This window comes from Canis lupus, chromosome 13, assembly GCF_003254725.2.
Source record: "Canis lupus dingo isolate Sandy chromosome 13, ASM325472v2, whole genome shotgun sequence".
Classification (NCBI taxonomy): Eukaryota; Metazoa; Chordata; class Mammalia; order Carnivora; family Canidae; genus Canis; species Canis lupus.
In genome coordinates, this window is record NC_064255.1 from 37,432,575 (window position 1) to 37,454,024 (window position 21,450).

Consider the following 21,450-nt stretch of genomic DNA (forward strand, 5'->3'; position numbering starts at 1 on the left):
AAGATCTCCTCACTTAGAATGGTTATGTTTTCCATTGGATGTTTTTTATTGCCATCTTCTAAACATTTACTTTCTAAAAACAAGCTTTGGAGTTGCTTTATTGTTGGAGGAGCACAGTTTCACCAACCACATAGTTCTGCAAGAACTGCTTAGCGAAACAGCAGCATCCCCCTGCGCCCCGCTGCCCCTCCCCAGGTACAACCCCTGTGACTCCTGGAGTTGGTGAGTTGGGACTGAGTCCCACAATTCTGAACAACATGCTTCTGCAGCGCTGTTTCTTAATTGTGGCTTCTCATTGACTTAGGCTCAGGAGGATGAAGTGTCAGCATCTCTCCCCTCCACCGTGCCCTGTCTTCCTCCCCCTTCACCTCTCCCCTCCTCCTAATAGACTCAAGTTCTAATTGCCCTGGGGTCAAGATGCCAGGAGGATGTCTGATTACATTATTAAGGCAATGGAAAGGAATGCACAGCTGACTCAGGTAGTATTTTGTGATTACTTTTTATTTTCCTCCTAGTCGTCACTGTCTTATTTTGTTGCTATTGTTGTGTCAGATGGCCAGGGCCGGCCAAGCAGCTTAGTGTGCAGGGCTTAGCCTGCGAGCCCGCGTGCGGGGGCGGGAGAGGAGCCCGGGGGCGCAGCCCTGCAGGACCCAGCCGATGGGTAGGTTGGAAAGCCTGCCCCGTCAGAGGGCCTTATGACCACTGCTTACTGCTTGTGCCCTGGTGTTTCTGCCCTACAAAAGGCGTGCCGTTAGGTGGGGCGAGCCTCACAGACAATCTGCGTGTGTTCCGGGGCCACCAGGGCCTCAGGGAAGTTATGGAGTGACATTGCTGGGACAACCCTGCAGGGAGCGCAGGCTCTGGACATAGTCTGATCCTGGAAGCAGGCCAGTTCTGCAGGCCGGGCTGGTCCTGGAGGCCAAGTTGGTTCTAGAAGGTGTTTGCGGAAGACAATTCTACAAGCAGGTTGCCGGGTCGGGTTCCAGGGAGGGGTTCGAAGGAAGGTTCTGGAAGCGGGTTCTGCCGCCGTGACAGCGGACCGAGCCGGCGTCTGCGAGCGAGCGGAGAGGAAGGATCCGCACCAGCTCTAACACCGCCGTTATATTTCCCTGGGGCGGGTCCAAACCGCGCGTGCAAGCTCGTGCATTCTCGAGAAAGCACAGTGCAAGCCGGTGGAGCGGCTCCGGAGGCCGAGCAGAGGCGCCGGGCAGGGGCGCCGGGCAGGGCGGGCCGGCTGAGTTTAGGAGTTGTCTTTTTTCCTCTTACTCTAACTTTTCCGCACGCTGAGAGGACGCTGCGGCGCATGCGCAGTCCACGCCCCGCGGGGCGACGGGCAGGGCGGTTGTCAGGGGCGACCGCATTCTCCCGGGACTCCGCGCCCGCGCGGGCGGGGACAGGCCGAGCGGGCCCGCCTCCCTCGCGCTCTGATTGGCTGAGGCCGCTGCTCGTTGGCGTCGTCGCGGCCGCCGATTGGGCAAAGGCAAGTTCGCACGCTCGGCTCGGGGCCACGCCCCCCCCCGCCGGCCCGCGCCAGCCACCCGGGAGGGGAGGACGCTTGGGGACTCCGCGCGGCCCCGGGAGGGACCTGCGCGAGCCTCGGCCTCCAGGCGGGCGCGGCCCGGGCGGTGGGCGGCGATGATCCCCGAGGAGAGGCCGGGCGGCCCGGGCGCCGGCGAGGACAGCACGAGGCTGCAGGCAGCAGGCAGCGTTCGAAAGGTGGGCGCGTCCGCGGGGCCGGGGGCCGGAGTGGGGGTCGGGGACCCCAGCCCACCTTGGCTGCCACCTGCCGCCGGCGGGCGCGGGGCTGCGGGGTCGGCGCGGCTTCTCAGGTCTGTGCGCTGCAAGACTTGTGGCAGCCTCCCCCCACCCCCCGCCCTCCCTCCGGAGGCTGCCCTCCGGGGAAACTGAGGCACGGCGCACAGGCCGGGCCCGCCCGCCTGCCTGCGCTGGGCGCCCCTCATCCCGTCCGGGGCACAGCCTGTGCGGCTCAGCAGAGCTCAGCGCCTCTCCGCCGCTCGGGGACGCCGCGGCCCCGCTCGGCAGGTGTTGGGCTCGGGTCTGAGGCCGCGGCCCCGTGCCAGCTCCCCGTGCCCGTCACTCCTTCCCTAGCTTCTCCCTCCCTCTCGCCGGGGCTGCTCAGCCTTGCCCCTGGCGCCTGGCTCTGTCTTGACCGAAACTTTCCGCGCCCGCAGCGGGAGCCTCCCGGGGACAGGAAGTGGCAGGAGGACCTCACAGCTGGGCAGTTTGTCCTTTCCTCGCTCACCGTGCACCTCCCCCTCCCCCCCCCCCCCCCCCCCCCCCGTCTGAGGTCCCTAATCCTGGGGCGCTGACTAGGACTGCGGGCCATTCCCGGGAGTACTGGGGAATCTCTGCAAGGGGATGGGAGTGCTGAGAGGGAGGAGGCTGCCTGTCTGGGGCCTGGAGCCTAGGCGTTCCCTGGGGGCCACGAGGGGCTGTCCCAGTGTCCCTACCAGGCCCATGCGGGGCACTACAGGGCTCAGAGTAGCTTCTGGCTCCCAGGCTGCAGGTCCCCCCCCACCTTCCAGCACATCTCCAGGAGCACTCGACATCTGAGACCAGGTGAACAGTGTTGATGAAGACAGCCCTCCTGAGCTGATGGCCTCTGCCCAGCACATGGACCACCCCCTCCCTGGGCAGATGGACATGGCTGCTGGCCCCAAACCTCTAGAACCTGCTGCAGCTTTGCGGTCGCACCTTCAGAAGGGGAAGGATGGAGCTTTGGCTCTGGCCTGCAACCCCCCCCCCCCCCCGCCCCTCCAGGGTCTCAGGCCTCCTGGAGGGGAGACAGCCCGGGAGGGCTTCCTTGGTGATCTCTCTTGAGAATGTTGGAGTGGGGGCGAGGCGTTGAGCATAATCCAAGGTGGCCATGTGCCAGGAGCCTTCAGCGTGGGAGGGTGGGAGGCTTTCTTTAGGATGCCCTCTTCGAGGGAGTAGAACAAGATATAGCCCCCAAAGCATCTGAAACTGCCCTGTGCCTGACTGGGGGGTGCACACCAAGGAAAATAGGCCCCATTTCCTGCAGCATGTGGAAGATGATAGACACCAAGGAGGCTGTCGCTGCATCAGGGCAGGGTCCTGGGAGGCACCGTCTTCATCCCCACTGTGTTCAGGGGCCATGTGACCATATTTGGGGACTTAGCTCAGGGAAGGTGCATCCTGAGAAGTTCTGAGCTCCAGGGCTGGTGACTGTCCCAAACAGAAGGTTCCTAACTGGCCAGGAGGAGGCGTGGTGGCCTGGGCCCTGCGAGCTGCTCCAACTCCCCATCCTGGGTCTTATGGAAGCCCCTGACCTTCCCTGCCCCCCCCATTCTCCAGTCACAGAGTTGTGAGATCAAGCCCCACATGGGGTTCCATGGTCAGAGAGGAGTCAGCTTGAGATTCTCTCCCTTGGCCCCTTACCCCACCGTGTGTGTGCGAGCACACTACCTACCTCTCTCTAAAATTAATAAATCTTTTTTTTAATTTTAATTATCTGAGAGAGGGCAGTCTGGGTGACTCTGAGGTTTAGCACCACCTTCAGCCCAGGGCATGATCCTGGAGACCTGGGATCAAGTCCCATGTCGGGCTCCCTGCATGCAGCCTGCATCTCCCTCTGCCTGTGTCTCTCATGAGTAGATAAATAAAATATTTTTTAAAAAAAATAATTATCTGAGAGAGAGAGAGAGCACACATGTGTGTGCACACAAGCAGGGGGAGGGGCAGAGGGAAAAGCAGACTCCCCACTGAGTAGGGAGCCTGGCATGGGACTCAATCCCAGGACCCTGGGATCATGACCTGAGCTGAAGGCAGACGCTTGACTGACTGAGCCACTAGGTGCCCCAATAAATAAATCTTTAAAAAAAGAAGTGCAGAAGGCTGTATGGTGAGCAATTGGCCACTTCCTGCCAGGGGCTCCCAGAGCCCCGTTGCACTGGTGCTGGCCCCACAGTACAGGCCCAGCTGCTTCTTGGGGCCCCAGTCCCAGCCCTGTCCCCCCCACTCTGTCCTTTCTGGCCTGACTGCCCCCACGCCCCTCCTTTCTGGCATCACACGCTGTGCCCAGCTTCTGTGCTCATGCACCTCTGCCAGGCCTGCCTGCTGCTGTCCGTGGAGCTGGCTCACACTCATCTGTGGTGACCGCCCCCTTCCCTGCCTGCAAGAGTCCTCTGGCCCTTGGGAGCTGCTGGCAGAGGCCTGGCCTGGCCCCTGTGACCTGCAGCCTCTCCACAGGGCTGTGACCCCCTGGCCCAGACAGCGCCCGGCCGCCTGCAGAGCCGCAGGGCTCGGGTCCACCAGCAGATCACCAAGGAGCTACGGATGCGAACAGGTGCCGAGAACCTCTACAGGTGAGTGCCGGTGGCCATCCCCATCCCTCAGGAGGGTGGCGGCGCTGCTCCCTGAGGCCCTCTGCAAACCAGCCTGTGCTGAACACAAGGCAGTGGCCCAGCTGGGTGCCCGCTCCTGTGGTCTGGTTTGGGAGATGGACACGTGAGCAGGTGACTGTGGCCGCTGCAGGCTCAGGAGGAGAGGCTGGGCCTCCCCCTGGAGTCTGGGGCAGCCATATTGCACAACTGAAACCCTCACAGACCACCTGGGCTCCTGCCTTGGTGGGCCTCACTGGCGAGGGTCAGCTCAGGGTCAGCCAAGTTCCACGTGGGGCCGGAGGTGGCTGGGGTGTGGTGTGGGAGCCCCTGATTTGTGCGTGGAGACAGCAGGGGTTTCTTGGCAGAGGCAGTGTTTAGGCTGAGCTGTGACACATGCCCCAACATTGTGGCCCTGGGAAAGTGTCCTCTAGGCCAAAGAGGTGCGTCCCCCTTGGAACAGTGAGCTGCACGTCTGCTCAGACCTTCACCCGTGTCTCCAGGAGCCCACTCTATGGGCGATGGCCCAGGGACGTGGTCCAACCTGTAGAGCCACAGCCGGTGTGTGCAGGGCCAGCCGACAGGTTCCGGGGTGAGGGTCTGCTGGGTGCAAGGGGTCCTCCAACCCTTTGCCACCCTGGCAGCCCGTCCCTGCTGTCAGCCTGGCCTTCCGGGGACTCCCCGCCCCTTCTGTCAGGTGCTCCGATGTAGGCACAGAGAGGGTCTGACCCCAGCCTTCCAGGGAGGTTGGTTTTGTGTCGCTGTGGAGGGTGCCCCGGGGCCCGCCTCCGGGGGAGAGGTGGTGGGAGGTGAGAGCCTGTGCCCTGGGCGGCCTGGGTGTGAGCTGATGTGCCCGGGCCAGAGGCGCCATATGTATGCGTGCACGGGAGTCCCCCAAACTGCAGGGGGACTCAGGAGAAGAGGGAGGTGGGGGGGGGGGCGCTGGGGCTGTGAGCACGGGGGTGGGGAGGCCCGGGGCACGCGTCCCCCTGCAGAGCCCTACCCCGTGCCTCCCGCAGGGCCACCAGCAACGCCCAGGTCAGGGAGACGGTGGTCCTGGAGCTGAGCTACGTCAACTCCAGCCTGCAGCTGCTGAAGGAGGAGCTGGAGGAGCTCAACGGCAGCGTGGAGGCTGACGGGCCCGGGAGGTGCGCGTGGGACCACGTGGCCCCGGTCAGGGCGGGGGTGAGGGGTGTTGTCTAGCCTTCGCGAGCGCCCCGCGGCTCTGCTCCTCTGGCTGCAGCCAAGGTATCACAGTCCCGATGATCCCCCTGGGGCTGAAGGAGACCAAGGAGCTGGACTGGTCCACGGCCCTGAAGGTAAGTGCTGACTGGGGCCCTGGGGCTGGCGGATGGGGCTGCACCCTAGAGCCACACGGGCTGCCCTGGCGTCCGAGGGGTCCGGGAGGCTTCCCGGTCCAGCCAGAGGGAGGAAGAGTGGCCCGGGGCCACCCAGCTGCCCAGGCTGGGGGGGATTCCAGTTGGCTGGGCTTTGGAGAGGAGCACCCCGGTGGGCTGGGCAGCGCGGGTCATCCCTCTGTCGCCGAGAGCCCGGTGCCTGGGGGCTGGGCCTGCAGTCAGAGTGGGCGCTAGCCGGACCAGGAGCCTCAGACCAGGAGCCTCGGCAGATCGCACGGCCTCGGGGGCATAAGGGACTGCGCCTCTGCACCCTGTGTCTGTGGGGCAGGAGCCCCAGGGCCAGGGAGGGGACCCACGGCCCTACACACCCTGCCCCAGGGCCCAGGGCTTCCTTCCACTGCTGACTGCCCGCCTTGCGCTGGGTGACCAGAGGCCAGCACCTGCCCCTCCCCTCCCAGGAGCTGATCTCTGGGCACTTCGGAGAGGACGGTGCCTCCTACGGGGCCGAGATCAGGGAGCTGGAAGACCTGCGGCAGGTGCCTGGGCTCTCCCCTCCTCCCCTCCCGCTTCTCCTCCCCTCCCCTCCCCTCCCCTCCATTCTTCCTCTTCCCCCTTCCCTCCTCCCTCCTCCCCCTTCCCTCCCCTTTCCTCTCCTTCCCTCCACTCCCCTCTCTCCATCCCTCCTCCCCCCCATACTCCCCCTTCCCCTCCCATACTCTACCCCTCTCCCCTCCCCGGAGACCAGTTACTCCCAGCTCACAAGGGAAACTGAAGCTCAGGAAGAGGAGCTCGGTATAGGCATTCACACACAGTGCAGGGGTCCCTGGCTGGGGCAGCTCTGGGGACAGCGCAGAGACAGGTGCACACCCGGGGCACACAGACGGTATGCTCCTTGCATACCAGGGAGGTCCTGTCCTCACCACACGCTGCTGGCCCTTTAGGAACGGCTTCCCTGTGGCTGTCTCCTCCTGGGGACCCTGCCCGGGCCTCTCCCTTGTGTTCTCCATCCCCAGGGTGGGGCCCCAGCAGCCCCAGAGAAGACAGGTGTGCCTCAGTGTGACCTTGTGCACCACCCCCCCCCCCCGGACCCTGGAGTGCTCCCACGGGGCTGTGACATCTGAGGGACTTTGCCGGGTGGTGTGGGTGCCCTGGGCTGGGCCCGGGTGCTGGGGCCAGCTGCTGCCTACCCCGCAGGCCATTCGGACGCCCAGCCGTAGCGAGGCGGGCCTGGAGCTGCTCATGGCCTACTACAACCAGCTCTGCTTCCTGGACACACGCTTCGTTGCCCCTGCCGGGAGCCTCGGGCTGCTCTTCCATTGGTAGGATGGGAGACCCATTGGGGGTCCCCACCACCACCAACTGCCCCGAGGCCCTTCTGAAACTCTCGGCTGCGGCTGCCTGCCATGGGAACCGCAGCCAGCCTGCCCCACCCACAGGTACGACTCGCTCACGGGGGTCCCAGCCCAGCAGCGGGCCCTCGCCTTCGAGAAGGGCAGCGTGCTTTTCAACATTGGGGCTCTCCACACCCAGATTGGGGCTCGCCAGGACCGCTCCTGCCCTGAGGGCACCAGGCGCGCCATCAAGGCCTTTCAGAGGGCTGCTGGTGAGGGCAGCCCAGACCCCGGACCCCATAGCCACAGCTGGGGGGAGGTGTGCATCTGCAAGTAGAAGAGCCCCTTCCCCGGGACCAGAGCTGGCGGGGGTGGCCCCGAGTGCAGGGGGTCAGGTGCGCACACAGCCCCTTCCTGGGGGATGCAGGCCTAGTGGGGGCACCGGCAGCCCTGGCCGCCTGCTGTGAGCGCCCCTCCACAGGGGCCTTCAGTCTCCTGCGGGAGAACTTTTCCCAAGCGCCCAGCCCGGACATGAGCCCCGCCTCGCTCTCCATGCTGGAGCAACTCATGACGGCCCAGGCCCAGGAGTGCATCTTTGAGGGCCTGTTGCTGCCGCCCCTTGCGACCCCCCAGGATGGTGTGGCCCAGCTCTGCCTGGCCCAGGAGGCTGCCCAGGTGAGGACAGGGGGCCCTCATCCCACAAGTGTGGTGGCTGCACGAGCAGGAGGGCCTGGACCGAGGGTCCCTGCAGGGGTGCGAGGTACCATGGCTGTGTCTCCTGTTGGCCTGGTCTCTGGGGCTAGGCAGGACCCCAGTGCCCTGAGTCCTTGCCCCTGGGGCAACACCGAGCAGAGTGGAAACTGGGGCCAGACCCCTGAGCTTGGCTCAGCTCGGGCTGTGGGGCAGGTAGGGGCCAGGCCCCAGGGTGGTGAGGGGCAGGGGCTGAGGCTGCTGGGCTCCTCCCGGAGCCCGAGATGAAACCCCAGTGTCACATGACGTGCCGGCAGGTGGCCGCTGAGTACAGGCTGGTGCACCAGACCATGGCCCAGCCTCCTGTCCGAGACTACGTGCCCTTCCCCTGGACTGCCCTGGTGCACGTCAAGGCTGAGCACTTCTGCGCCCTGGCCCACTACCACGCGGCCGTGGCCCTCTGCGACAGCCCCCGTGAGTGCCCTGGCCCCGCATCTGTGTGCCGCACAGGCCCCAGTGCGCGGGCTCACGGCCCTCTCCGTCTCTGACCCCTGCAGCGGCCCAGGCGGGGTTCCCGGCGCTCCAGCAGCCCCTCCGCGGGCCCCCAGCCACGTCCCAGCCCTGGGGCTCCGCATGGCCTGAGGAGCCAGAGGAGCGCAGGAAGCTTGGTGAGGGGGGTGCGGAGGGGACTGAGTGACCCAGCCTTCACGAGTCGCCTGTCACGGGCACACCTGGTATCCCAGCACCGGTGGGAACAGTCACCAGCTCACCTTTGGGATGTCCCCTGCGTGGCCCAGGCGGGGCGGGAAGGCCAGGCTTGTGCGGGTGCTTGCGGGGGGCAGCCCGTCCCGGAGTGGCCGGCGGGCCTTCGGGATGGACCCAGACCCTTCACCTGCCCTCTGGCCACGGCACCTACGGGCACGGGCCCGCTGTGTCCCCGCAGGCAAGGCGCACCTGAAGCGGGCCATCCTGGGCCAGGAGGAGGCGCTGCGGCTACACGCCGTGTGCCGGGCCCTGCGCAGAGTGGACCTGCTGCAAGCCGTGCTGGCCCGGGCGCTGCGCTGCTCACTGGCCAAGTACTCGGAGCTCGACCGCGAGGACGACTTCTTGGAGACCAGCGAAGCTCCTGACATCCAGCGTGAGCAGCCCGGCCCGTCTGGGATGACGGCGGGGGGCTGAGCCCTGGCGGGGAGCCCATGTGGGCACACTCCCTCGCTCTTGGGGGGCCTCGCCATCCCCGCCGCCGCTGGTTCCTGCCCCCGGGAGGCTGCAAGCTGCGGCCTGGGAGGCAGACCTGCACGGGGCGGCACCTGCTCCACGGGAGCCGGCTGGATGGCCAGAGGGCGGCGACACCCCGCCACCACCGGGCTGGGGGGAGCCGCGGGCCCAGGAATCCCTTGTGCCTGCGGCATGGCTCCTCAGGACACCTGCTCGGCTCCGGCTGACCCGAGTCCTGGCTGCGGCCCAGGAGCCTGAGGGTCCGCGAGTTCAGGCTTAGCCCTGACATCGCCTTACCTTTGTCATTTCAGCCAAAACACAGCAGAAGCCAGAGATCAGGGCGCCCAGCTTCTCCAGCGTGAAGGTGACCGACATCTTCCACCGGCTGGTGAGCGTCCCCTGCCCGGGCCACCCCTCTCCTTCAGCAGGGGCTCAGGCAGGTGGCCCTGCCCTGGGGGAGGACCCTGGGCCTGGTGGTGGCCAAGCCTGCCCCCGCCCTTTGCTGCACCTGGTTTCTGACCCAAGACGTAGAGATGGGGTGGCAGGTGTTGTGGGGCCCGGCCAGGCCGCTGACGCCCCGTCGCCCACCCCCAGGGACCCCTGTCCGTGTTTTCAGCCAAGAACTGCTGGCGGCTGGTGGGGCCTGTCCACATGACCCGGGGAGAGGCTGGCTTTGGCCTCACGCTGCGAGGAGACGCGCCCGTCCTCATTGCCGCTGTCATCCCGGGGGGCCCAGCCGCGGTAAGGCCCCTGCCCCACCCCCAGAGCTGAGGCCCCTGGCCTGGAGCGGGCAGATGGGACTGTGGCCGGAGGTGGCGGGTGCCCACTCCCAGACCCCCGTCTCCCCGCAGGCAGCCGGCCTGCAGGAGGGCGACTACATCGTGTCCTTGAATGGGCAGCCGTGCAAGTGGTGGAAGCACGCCGAGGTGGTGGCACAGCTGAAGGGTGTGGGCGACGAGGGTGTGAGCCTGCAGGTGGTGACGCTGCTGCCCCGGGCAGAGCCACCCGGCACGGTGAGCCTGGGAGGGAACTCCCCTGGGCCCCAACATCCCCAGATGCCAGGAGGGCCCTGGGAAGAGGAGGCTGCGTGCGGGTGACCCTCACCCTCACTGGGTGGCTTTGTGGGCAGCACCACCTGTGCTCTGGCCTCCACCCAGTGCCGTTTCCTGCCCTCTGTGGCTTGGTGTGCCCACGCTCTCACTGCTGGAGCTGCCTTCGCCCAGCCCAGCGTGGCCCACAGCAGGGGCGCTGCTGCGCTGTCGCCCTCATGACCCCAGCTTGTCCAGACGGCCACCAGCCGTCTACCCGGTCACACTCCCCGGGCTGGCCACAGGCAGGCAAGCAGGGGTGCTCACTTAATCCTTTCTATCTCGACTGCAGGGACACCACCGGCCAGCCCTGGGGGGGCTTCTGCGGAGCCAGAAGGAGTGTGGGGGTGGGACGCCAGCTCCTGCACGAGCCAGCCCCAGGCCCTTCCTTGGCTGGAGCCGCAAGGCCAAGAGGGGCAAGAGCAGAGGGAGGCTGTCCCCACAGCCCTGAGCCGCGGGCCGCCCACCCCCTGGGGGTGCCCAGGGCGGCAGTGAGGGGCCAGCTCCCCTGCCCCTATGCCCTCCTCCATCCCAGTGGCTGGAGCTGCCCATTAAAGACAATGTCAGGTACAGTGTGTGTGAGCCCAGTGGTGGTGGCCGGGCGCTGCACCCGCCACGGGGAGTGTCACCATTCCTCTGGGCGTGGAGTCCAGATGCCAGAACGCTGCCACTGGGCTGCCCTGTCCTCACGCATCCCCCAAGTGCCCCCCCCCCCCCCCCACCGAGGAGAGCAGCCTCCCGGATGGAGGAGGGCTGTCCTGGAGAGGTGGGGCAGGTCAGGTAATGTGTCGGCGGTGGGTCCCTGAAGCCCAGATGCTCAGTGCCCCGTCCCCCCGCCCCTGGACAGACCGTACCCTGGCCACATCCTACCTTGGGGCCGGCGCTGTGACCCTCCAGTGACCCCGCCACTGACCCAGCCCCACGGCACCCCAGCGGCCAGCCAGGGCTCTGGGCGCCTGCTGCACCACCCGCCCTGTGGGCAGCGTCCCCACCAGGCGCAGGCCTCTGCTTCTGCTCTGCACCCCAGTCATGCCTCAGCGCCAGGCACGGACCTTGAACCGCCCCACCACTGCCGTCTGGGCCTCCTCCAAGCCTCCCGCTGGGCCTGACCCCCACCCCGCGAGCCCCAAGTCCAGCAGGCCTCGGGCGTCAGGGTGAAGGACCGGCTGGCCCGGAGTCCGCGTGGCCACCAGGGGGCGACCGCTGTCCGCTGGAGGCAGCGTTTGGGGAGGGGCGGGCTGGGGCGGGCAGCGCGCCGCCACCTGCTGGGGCAGCCTCCTCCCTGCCACCACCACCACCACCACCCCCCCCCCCGCCCCCTCTGGTGGTAAGGGGGGGGCTCTGAGTGGGGGGCAGGGCTCCCCTGACTGAACCAGGCGAGGGCGGCCAGGTGCGTTCCTTCCGACCCACCTGCCCTCCTGGGAGGACGCCCCCCTCAGTGCCACCAGCCAAGGTCACCTCTGTGCTTACTAATTCGATTAATAAAACTGCGCGTCAAGGAGGCCATTACCTGCTAATCAGGGATGACGGGGTGGCAGGTCTCATCCAGGAGGATGCTGCCACCCCCTACCTCTGACAGGAGTCTGGACCCAAGAGGAGGACGCGGGCACCACAGGCCTCGTGCCTGGGGCTCCTCAGCTGGGGGGGCGGGGATGGGGGGGCTGGAGGGGCTGGGGGGAGCTACGAGGGTGCAGGGGCTGGGGGGCTGCGGCGGGTGGGCCCCGTTCCATTCCCCCCCACCCCCGTCCATGTCAATGATCCTTGTGGTCGGGAGCTCCCCAAGGGGGTCTCTGAGGTCCTGCTGCCAGGCTCTGCCCCTGGGTTGGGGGTTCTGAGGGCCCCTGATTGCCTCTCGCAGCCAGGACCCCTTTCCCAGGGAGGGAGGTGGGTGGCGGGCTGGGGAGCGAGGGGCCCAGTCCAGCCGGGCGAGAGGCCTGCCGGTGTGTCCTGGGCCCTGAGGGGATGCCCCCCCCCGCCCCCCCCCCCTGCATCCAGCTCACAGGGCCAGGGCCCCTGGCCGCCACCCAGCATTTCCCGAGGCTACCCTAGGAGGCGGTGTCCCAGAGCAGCTCCGGGAGCCTCGGGAATGCGCTCGGGGACCCGACGGGCCCGCAGCTTGGCCCCGCTGGTCAGTGGTGGCCGCACCCCACCCCGAGTGGCCTTGGTACTGGCCTCAAGGGGCGGGTGGTGGCTCGGTGCCCCGGGAGGCCCTGGGGCTTTGCTGGGTGTGCTGGCAGGGGTGGCCATGAGCGGGAGAGCCCACCGGGACCAAGGCCTTCCTCCAGTGAGCGGCTGTCCTGAGTGGGGCTGGCTCGTGGTGCCCGTGCCCCGACAGGTGTGCCCAGGTGTGAGCCTGGTGCACCTGCCGGTCTGCCTGCTGTGAGGTGTGTGGGGCGCCTGTGCTCTCCAGCTTTCTGGTCCTGCTGGAGCCCCCCAGCCTTCCTCATGGCCGGGGCTCTGGGCTCCCCACCCGACCCCCAGTTCTAGGTCAAGCGTACCACCTATGTGTGTGTCACAGACACGCCATGGGGGGCTCAGTGGCTGAATGCCCGGGAGGGTCCCGCGTGTGCCCCCTGAGGAGGGTGGGTCAGCACTCGGGGCACTTCCCGGAGTAGCAGCCCCCGCCTCCCTGGCGCCCAGCACCGCGCAGGGCCCATGTGCAGGGACACGTCCGTGTGCCACCATGCTCCATGCAGGGACATCTCATTTTCCAGAGCGGGTCCCCCCGGGCAGGGAGGTCGGGGTGAGTGTGCGCCGTGATCCTTTTTGCTTTGCCAACAGAAAACTGCCGAGAGGGGGAAAGGCAAACTCAGTTTCGCTTGGGTCAGCAGTGAGCCTCGCGGAGATTAATGTGAGCAGAGGCTGGTGGAAGGGAGCCCTGGCAGCAGGGGAGGCCAATGGACACGGCTGGGGGCAGGGCCCTAGAGGAGGGGGGGAGGGGGGCGGCACTCACTCTCCTCCGGGTCCCCCCACCCTCACCGGCTCAGCTGGGGTGCTTCCACTGCAGCCCGGCCCACCCCTGATGCCCTAAGACCTAAGAGGCGGGGTTGGTCCAGGAGCCTCCTTGCTGGGCCTAGATCGATGCCACTGCCCAGCCTGAAGGGACCCCGATAAGAGGGTGGCCTCACCCCCTCCTCCCTTGGACCCTGACCCTGGGGCTGAGGCCATGGGAGGTGGCACTCCGGGAACACACCACGAGTCCACAGGGGGGTGAAATGCCCTGAGCTCACACAGCACCACAGGGTAGTCCCCAGGCCCCAGGGGACCCAGAGTGAGGTGTGTGGGAGGTGGTAAGTAGGAGACGCAGCAGTGCCAACCCTGTGCCTGGGAGAGCAAGTGCAGGCGGATGATATCGTCCTGAATACTGGTGTCCCTCAGGAGGCAGAAGAGGGGAGCCATGCGAAGAAGAGGGTAGAGGCTGCAGGGCTGCGGCCACCAGAAGCTGGAGGGGACAGGAGGGAGCCCCCGAGGGCCGCGTGGCCCTGCAGACACTGACCTCGGACTTCTGGGGCCCAGACAGGTCTGTTGTTTAAAGCCTCTCGGTTTATGGTCGTTTGGTAGAAGCCTCACGCATGTCCTCATGTCTGGGCCTCAGTGTGTCCTGTGGGATAGGCTGCAACCCACGGGGGGTGGGGTGGGCTCAGCCCCGGCGGCCCCAGACACACACACCCGGCATCTGGAGGCGCGCTGGGCTGCGTGGCCTGAGCACCCACATCTGGGGGCGTCCAGCTAGAGTGACCGAGCGGTGAGATGGCCGCGGGCCTCCCACCGCCCGCCCCCGCGGCCTCGGAGCGCCTCCAGGAGGCTGCGGGGCTGCGGGCAGCTCCCTGCCTTGCACACCACCCTGCGTCCCCAAAGTGCTTCCTGTGGCCTCAGCACAGGGCTGGTGTCCGTGGGGCGAGGGCAGGGAGCAGGTCACGGCACATCGGGGTTCCTTCAGGCAGGGGGTGGCCTTCATTCGGGCCCAGCTGGAGGCTCCTGGGCCAACCCCACCTCTTAGGGGATCAGGGGTAGACTGAGGCAGGCACAGAGGGGCCGGGGCTGGGTGGCCGGGGAGGCCTCGGCCCAGGACTGTGCAGTCACTCGTGGCCTATGTGGAGCCACATCAGGGCCTCAGAACAGTCCCCCAACCCCCTGGCCGTGCGGGGGGCGTGAGGCCCGCAGGGCTGCCCGGCCCACTGCCCCCACCCCAGCCCCACGGCCAGGTCCTCGCTTGCCGAAGGCCAAGGGTCTGTGCGCTTGCCCGGCGCACAGCTGAGTGGACTTCCCCAAACTCCCTGTGGGCTCACGGACCCAGTGGGACCGTCCGAGGAAGCGGAGCGGGGGTGCTGACGGCCCGGGCCTGGGTGGAGGTAGCGGTGATCGCGGGGCTCTCTGGGTGCTGGAGGGGCTGGGCTGGGCCCGAAGGCGGAGCCCGCCAGCAAGGGATGGAGCTCAGCGGGCCCCAGACCCTGAGGGGCAGGGGGGTGGCCCGTGTGGGTGGAGGGAGCCCCAAGGGCCCAGCCAGAACGGCCAGGTGGTCCAGGGGCTCCCAGGGCGGATCAGAGTTTGCCTCTGTCCGTCTGTCTGTGTGGCCACAGCTGGGGGGTAAAGGACAGGGACACGTCCGGAGGCCCATCGGGGAGGTGCCAGCTCAATGCTGCTGTCCCCGCGGGGTGAGGGCGGCCCTGCCAGGGCACAGAGTGCATGGGCCAGAGACTGCCACCGTTCCCAGCCCGAGGAGGCAGGTGGGGGGCCGCCCAGAGCCTCCCAGTGTCCCCCAGCCCGCTGCTGGCTGCGTGGCCATCTGCCTCCTGGTGCAGGAAGAGGCGACAGCCCCGGGCCGCCACCCTGACACACACCTCAGGGCCCTGGGAAGCCACAGTCCCCTGGGGACAGCAGAGGACCGCCGCCCCCCTGTGTCCGCCGCAGCAGAACCGCCCGTGCCATCCGTGCTCCTGTAACCCCCGGCCGACCCCGGCCGCACCTCTGCTTGGGGGGCGCTGAGAGGCTCCTGGGGCCGGGGCACCTTGGCTCCCAGTCCAGCCGGGAGGGTGGCGAGGACAGGGACTTGCCCGGGTTCTCGCTGACCAAGGCGCACCCAGAGCTCCGACCGGTTGGGGAAGATCTTTGACCCCTGAGGCCGCTCCCTCCCATCCCCGGAGGAGCGCGCCCCTTCCAGGCCAGGCCCAGGGGCCATCAGCTCCATGCCTCTGACCCGAAGCCTGCCTCCCACGCCAGTGACTGTGGGGGACCAGATGCCAGCCGTGCCCCGCCTGAGACTGTCCCTAGCCGTTCCCGCTCTCTCCCTGCCTTACAGCCTCCACCTTCCCAGCCTCCCCCTCCAGGGAGCCAGGACTCCCACTGGCACCTGGCTCCCCTCTGCCCGAGGAGCAGGCCTGCGGCGGGGGCCTCCTCCTCACCTGCACCCAGGGGAGTGCAGGCGGGATGTGGGAGGCCAAGGGCAGGTGGCCCCTGGTGGAGGGGGGCACCCACCTGGAGCCCAGGGTTCTGCTGTGACAGCCTGTCCCAGAACGGAGGGCGCCCTCTCCCCATTGAGAAAGCACCTGGGAGTGTGTGTCTGGGCCTCAGTTTCCCTGCCTGAGCTCCAACTGACAAGGGGCTGATGGGAGCTCTGCTGCAGGGGATGCCCTGAATTCCTCGTGAGGAGACAGGCTCCTCCCGAGCCCCCCTCATGCCCGGGAGTCAGCCTGCCCATCAGCCCCACAGACCCCGCGTCAGAGCCTGCACACCTGATGGACGGACGGCACGCAGACTCGGTCAGCTCCAGGGAGTGGGAGGGACCCCCCCACTGCCCTGTCCCCCCAGCCGTGCAGGCCGCACCAGGGCCAGCGGACAGGCGGGCCTCCACCCCCCCCACACACCCTCTGCACCCCCATGGCCTCCATCCCCCCACCGCCTCCGCTGTACCCCCACACCTCAAGAATCAGCCCCAGGAGCTGGCCGAGGCTCTGGGGTGCCTGGGCCAGGTCTGGGACCATGATTGCAGGAGGTCAGGCGCATTTGAAATGGGGTCAGCTCCAGTCAGGAGCCGGCTGCTGGGCACGGCCCCCCGGGGCGGGAGGGTCACCTGGAGCCCTGGGAGATGGTCAGGAGCAACCTGGAGACCTGGGGGCAGGAGGGGGCAGGGGCACTGACCGGAGGGAGGACACAGGAGCTGCCGAGGGAGGGGGGAGCCGGTGGGAGGAGAGGAGGGGTTAGTGGGAGGAAGCGGTCAGCTGGGCCCTCAGCTGCGGCCCCAGGCCCCTCCGGAGGATGGCGATAGGTGTGGGTCTCGGGGCCGGGCCCTGGTCTCAGGCTGCCCAGGGCCAGGCCGGTGGGCGGGGGCTGGGCCAGAGTCCTGGGCAGACCCCAGCGGCGGTAGGGCCCTCTGAGGCCAGCAGGCCTCCCCCTCTGGGAGTGGGGTTTCGCTTTCTCGCGTTCTCCCTGAACCCCAGGCCCCGCCCCAGGTGGCTGTGCTGTCAGCACCCTGCAGCCCCGGCAGCTCCTACGCCAAGGCCCACCCTGGGGGCGGGCTCCGCGGGGTGGCGGCGGCTCCGGGGCCATACATAATGCAGTATTTACCTGGAGGTGATTGGCAGCCCCCCAGCCTCCTGGGCTCCCCTGCTCCCCCACCGACCACGAGCCAGACGTGCATTAAGGCCGAGTGACTTATCGAGCTGTCAGGAGGAGCGTTTGAAGACAGAATTATAGGGGAGAGGAAAAAGATTTTTACCAAATTAATGAAAAATCAATCTGGCCTCAAAAATCCATTAGGCTTCATAATGTGCCGGTTACAGGCTGAGCCACGCAATCCGATGGCTGCCGTTAACTACCGCCCCCCCCCCATTATTCATTACCCCCGCTTACTTCTGAGAGGACACCTGCCGCCCCCGCCCCGGGCACCCAGGCCCCGCTGGCCCAGGGCTCTCTACCCAGAGCCCCCGGGAGGCCCCAGCCCGGGCCAAGGCTGCCTCAACCGTGGGTTCCCCACGCACAGACCCAGGGGCCCTTCACCCAGGTGCTGAAGGCGGTACAGATGGCAGCAGGGTGCTGGCGGGCGGGGTACGAGGGATGCTGGCGGCCACAGGGCTGAGGGGCGCCAGCCCCGAGGGTCTGGGTTTCAGGCGGTGGGTACAGGCGGTGGTCACGGGGCTGGTGGCCGTGCTGGCTGCTGATGTCCCCACATGCAGGTGGGCAGCAGGTCGTCGGGCCCGGGCACCTCGACCTGGGCACAGCCTAGCGGCGGGCAGGCCCTGGGCGCTGTCACTCTGCGGAGGCCGTGGGGCCGGGGCTGGGGGCTGGGACAGAGGCGGGTGCTGGCGAGCACCCCGTCCCCACTAGGAGGCAGGGGCAGGCCCCAGGGTGAGCTGCGGAGCCCCTCTGCCTGGAGCAGGGTGTGTGCCGGCCGGACGCTCGATCGATTTTCCATTAAATTGGCAAATCTCTCTCTTTTTCTCCTGGAATCCTGCCTTGAAACTGCCTCCCTGACAGCTGCATCCGTCAGCTGCCCTCCCACCCTGACCCATCCTGTCCCCTGGCGCCCACCTCCCTCGGGCCTGATCTCGGGCAGGGCGGGGAGGGGCAGGCAGCCCCCCCCCGGGTCCCTCTCCTAGGGGCTCCCTGCCCCAGCTTGCCCCAGTCCCAGCTACGCGGCCTCTGGTCTACCGTCCCCCCCCACCTCCCGTCCCGCAGTTTACAAGGAGCTCCTCTTCTCTGGGGCTCCTGGGGTGCTGCTCTCCCATGCTGGGTATGTCTCTTCCCACCTCATGCCCTCATTCATCCTGTCTCCTGGTCCTGCCCTGCGGGGGGCCAGCAGCCCAGGGGGGCCGAGTTCTGGCCCCTGCCCCCGTGAGCGGGTGGGCTGCTGGCCCCTGGCAGGTAAGAGGCAGGGCCCTTGGGGGCAGGCGGACTCCCGGGGTGGGGGGCAGAGTGGCCACAGCTGACGGGTGGGTTTGCAGCAGGTGTGGTAGCCGGGCTTAGGGCCTGGGGACGCAGGTGGAGGGTAGTGTTGGGGCCCCAGGTCCTGGGAGGCTGAGACAGCTGGAGGGACCCCACGGACCCCCGAGCTCACCCGCCAGCTGGGGTCTCAGTGCAGGAGACCGCCCGCTCGGAGCCCGGGTGCCGGGAGGGGGGCTCACCCAGGGGCCCTCCCACGGGGTGGCGTGAAGAGCCGCAGACCAGAGGGGTGACACTGCACTGAGCCGTGAGCACGTGGCACCGTGGCCTGGCAGGGGGCACAGTCCGCCCAGGGGGCTCCGCGGCACGGCTCCCCGGCCCTGCTGGAGCCAGACAGTCTCGGTTTCGGCGGGCTGCGGTTTTGTGGACCAAATCCCAATTCATTAGTGGCATAGGTGGGGGCGGGAGGGTGGGTGTGGGCAGGGGGCCGAGGCCCCGTCTGCGGTTTTCCGGGTGGCCTGGCCACCTGGCTCCAGAGGCTCCCAGGCCCCATCAAGCGAACCTGCCTCAGATGATCAATCTGGTGGACGACGCGCCAACCATGAATCACTGGGGCTGGCGGAAGGCAGGCGGCTCGAGAGGGGCCAGCGGGGAGCTGGCCCAAGGTGACCTGAGCCTGGTCCCACCTCCAAGGGGCACCTGAGAGCGGTGGGGGCCAAGCCACCCCCACCCTCTCCCTGCTGCCCTCCTGCTGGCCCCTGCTTTCTCTGGGTCCCCCCCACCCCGGGTTCTCCGCTCCCGGCTCTGCCCTCTCCGTGGCCTGTGGCTGTCTCCTGGGTGCACGCACTCCCGCTGCCCCAGCCGGGTCCCCTTCCCTCTGGCTCCCACCGGGTGTCCTGCCTGTACTTTCTGATACCTCAGGGGTCTTGGGTGCCCAAAGCCGCCCATGCAGGGTGTCAGGCCCTCCAGCTCAGGGGGCCCCTCAGAACAGGCCAGCAGTGTGGCTGCTGGGTGCAGAGGTTACAGTCCCATTCCTTGCCTGGGGTGGGGGTACCCCCCGCCCGGCAGAGACAGTGCTCCGGGGCATCTGGGGCTCCCGCCAGGCCTGGGAGCTGGGCCACTGCAGCCAGAGGAACACTGGCTTCCCAGTGCCAGACAGGCCTCAGCTCTCCCCACCGGGATGGAGCCAGGGCAGCATCAGGGACCCGTCCCCGGCCCTCACGGTGGGCCCCGTGGAACATGGTGGGGGCTGGGGCTCGGGGCGTCATCTCTACATCTGTACTTACCCGCTGATAATGCCACACGGGCGGCCCCCACCTCCCTCAGGTCCCAGCCAGGCCCGCGTCCATCCGATCAATGGCCGGGCACATCCTGAGCCGGGGCAGATCTGCTGACCCAGGCCGCCTGCCCCATCCTGTCCCTGCCTCATCAATAGCGGGTCATCCGGCGTGCTGTCCTCAGCCCCCTGGGGAGCCCGGCATGACAGCTGCTGGCCCTTCAGCCACCGGGGGTCTCGGCCCTGGGAGCAGAGCGGGCGTCAGCTGGAGGCTCCCAGCCTCACCACCCCACCCACCTCGCAGGTGGCCTCCAACGGCCTGGCAGGGTGGGCACCCCAAGGCTGCCCGGGGGCCTCCGATGGGCCTCACTCCCAGAACTCCTGCGTTCCCTTGGGACTGCTGACCGCCGGCCACTGAGGCATCACCCTGCGGTGGGAGGGACGGCGAGCCCCAGCATCCCACAGGCCCAAAAGGGGTTCCCAGGCCTGATCCGTCTCAGGTTGGAGAGAGTTCCAACCAGCAAGGCCGCCCCAGATAACGTGGGGACATGCAGGGGTGAGCTCCCCCATGGACAGGGCTGTCCCCAAGGAGACCAAATGGCCCTGATAGCACCCAGCCCGGCCTGGGCAAGGCCCAATGCCCACAGTCCCCAAGAGGACAGAGCTCCACACACAGCGTGTGCACAACATCCCTGCCTTCTGGGGAGCAGCCCTGGCCGCGCAGGTGGGGCCTTCCACCCAAGGACAGGGAGCACCCCGAGAAGAGATTGGCTAGCCTTGCATCGAGGCTACCGGCCAGGCGCCACCCCGGGCGGGCGGCTGCGGCCAAAGCCCTCGGCCTCCCCACAGGCCCCCAAAGGCCCACCGCCAGTGAGGAATGGGGTCACAGTTAGAGCCATGGGCAGCTGTAGGGTGTAGGCCACCGCCCCCCGCCTCCGGAGGCCCACACCCCGCCTCCGTCCCCTCTGGCCTGCTGCGCTGGCCCCCACTGAGCCCCCAGTGTTTCTCATGCCCTGGGGGATGGGGGACAGGGCCCAGGGGCCCCTCCCCACCCCGTGTGCCGCCCCTCCCCCTGCCTGACCTGACTCCCCGGGGGCATCTCAGGCACTTCCCGGATTCTGAGGAGGGCACCCTGATGGAGAAGCCCCCATGTCTGCCCCAAGCCCCAAGCTGGCCTGGCCATTTTGCCCGGGGACAGGCAGGGTCGCCCCAAAGCAGAGGCGCGGCCACCAGGTGGACCGTCATCCGTGCAATGGGTACTGGTAATAAATGAACTAACAAGGGACACGTTTGGCCCCCACAGGAGAGCCCGGGCTTCTGGGCGGCCGTCACCAAGCGCCCTGCTCTACGGGCCGGGGACACAGGAGCTGCCCAGGGACCAGCACGCGGCAGGATGGGTGACCTGAACGGGAGACCTGGGAGAGGCGCCACAAAGGGTTTGGAAGAATGAGTAGGAGCTCTGTAGGCTGGGCGCCCCGGCGGCTCCGCTAGTTGAGTCTCAGACTCTTGATCTCAGCTCAGGGCTTGATCTCAGGGTCATGGGTTCAAACCCCATGTTGGGTTCAAGCCCATGTTGGACTCTGTGCTGGGTGTGGAGCCTATTGAAAAAAAAACAACAAAGAAGAGTTCTGTGCGCTGAATGAAGAAGCTTGAAACAGGCTGGTGTGGGAGAAGGCAGGGGAGAGGTGGTTCAGGGGGGCCAGCTGGCTCCTGGCGGCCTCAGAAGGCCCAGCAAGGCTGCTGTGTCGGTTGTAGGTTGAAGGGGCAGCCGGGAGGTGTTCCGGAACCTTGGCCCGGCCTCTCAGGTCTGTGGGGCAGCCTTAGGCTCTGCTTTAGTGCTGGAGAGGTTCAGAGATCTGCCCAGGGTCACACAGCATTTGGGCAGGGCTTGGTACATTAGACACTCACTTGTGGGCCCATTTGGGGCAATTTGTTGGGGTTTGACTGGAATCCGTGTCCGGGGGGGGTTGGCAGGCCCAGCCTCTGCCTCCACATCCCCTGCCCTGGTTGATCCCCAGGTGCATGGCGGGCTTGAGAGGAGAGGCAGGACGGCCCCTGTGAAGGAGGGAGGCCGTGCGGGAGCTGTGTGCAGCTGCGACCACCTGGCTGATGTGACGCACGGACTGGGATTCACCTGTCCTTGGCACCAGTGTTGTGAATATTCCTAAGGAGGCAGGTCAGTTACCCCGGAACGTGGCTGTCGTCCTACCTGGGACAACAAGCAGCTTCGTAGACCCTGGAAGAGCCGCC

General features: G+C 67.3%; 1 protein-coding gene and 1 long non-coding RNA gene across 3 annotated transcripts; both read left to right on the forward strand.

Annotated features, from left to right (window-relative positions):
- Positions 1-761: 761 nt before the first annotated feature.
- Positions 762-10,616, forward strand: RHPN1 (rhophilin Rho GTPase binding protein 1). Of its 2 annotated transcripts, none has more exons than XM_035713099.2 (15): positions 762-966; positions 4,231-4,346; positions 5,381-5,509; positions 5,605-5,680; positions 6,178-6,255; positions 6,914-7,038; positions 7,156-7,322; positions 7,532-7,725; positions 8,058-8,214; positions 8,298-8,408; positions 8,684-8,878; positions 9,270-9,346; positions 9,553-9,699; positions 9,810-9,971; positions 10,339-10,616. In XM_035713099.2, exons 2-15 carry the CDS (start codon positions 4,318-4,320, stop codon positions 10,495-10,497), a joined length of 1,806 nt encoding a protein of 601 aa, XP_035568992.1. In that variant the 5' UTR covers positions 762-966; positions 4,231-4,317; the 3' UTR covers positions 10,498-10,616. The 2 variants fall into 2 exon arrangements, with proteins under 2 accessions (XP_035568992.1, XP_025306696.1); XM_025450911.3 differs by lacking the exon at positions 762-966 and adding an exon at positions 1,511-1,716.
- Positions 10,617-11,778: 1,162 nt separating this feature from the next.
- LOC125752349 (uncharacterized) lies at positions 11,779-13,622 on the forward strand. Its single transcript, XR_007401642.1, has 2 exons — positions 11,779-12,897; positions 13,425-13,622. It is a non-coding gene; the product is annotated as an uncharacterized LOC125752349 (long non-coding RNA).
- The last annotated feature ends 7,828 nt before the right edge of the window (positions 13,623-21,450 follow it).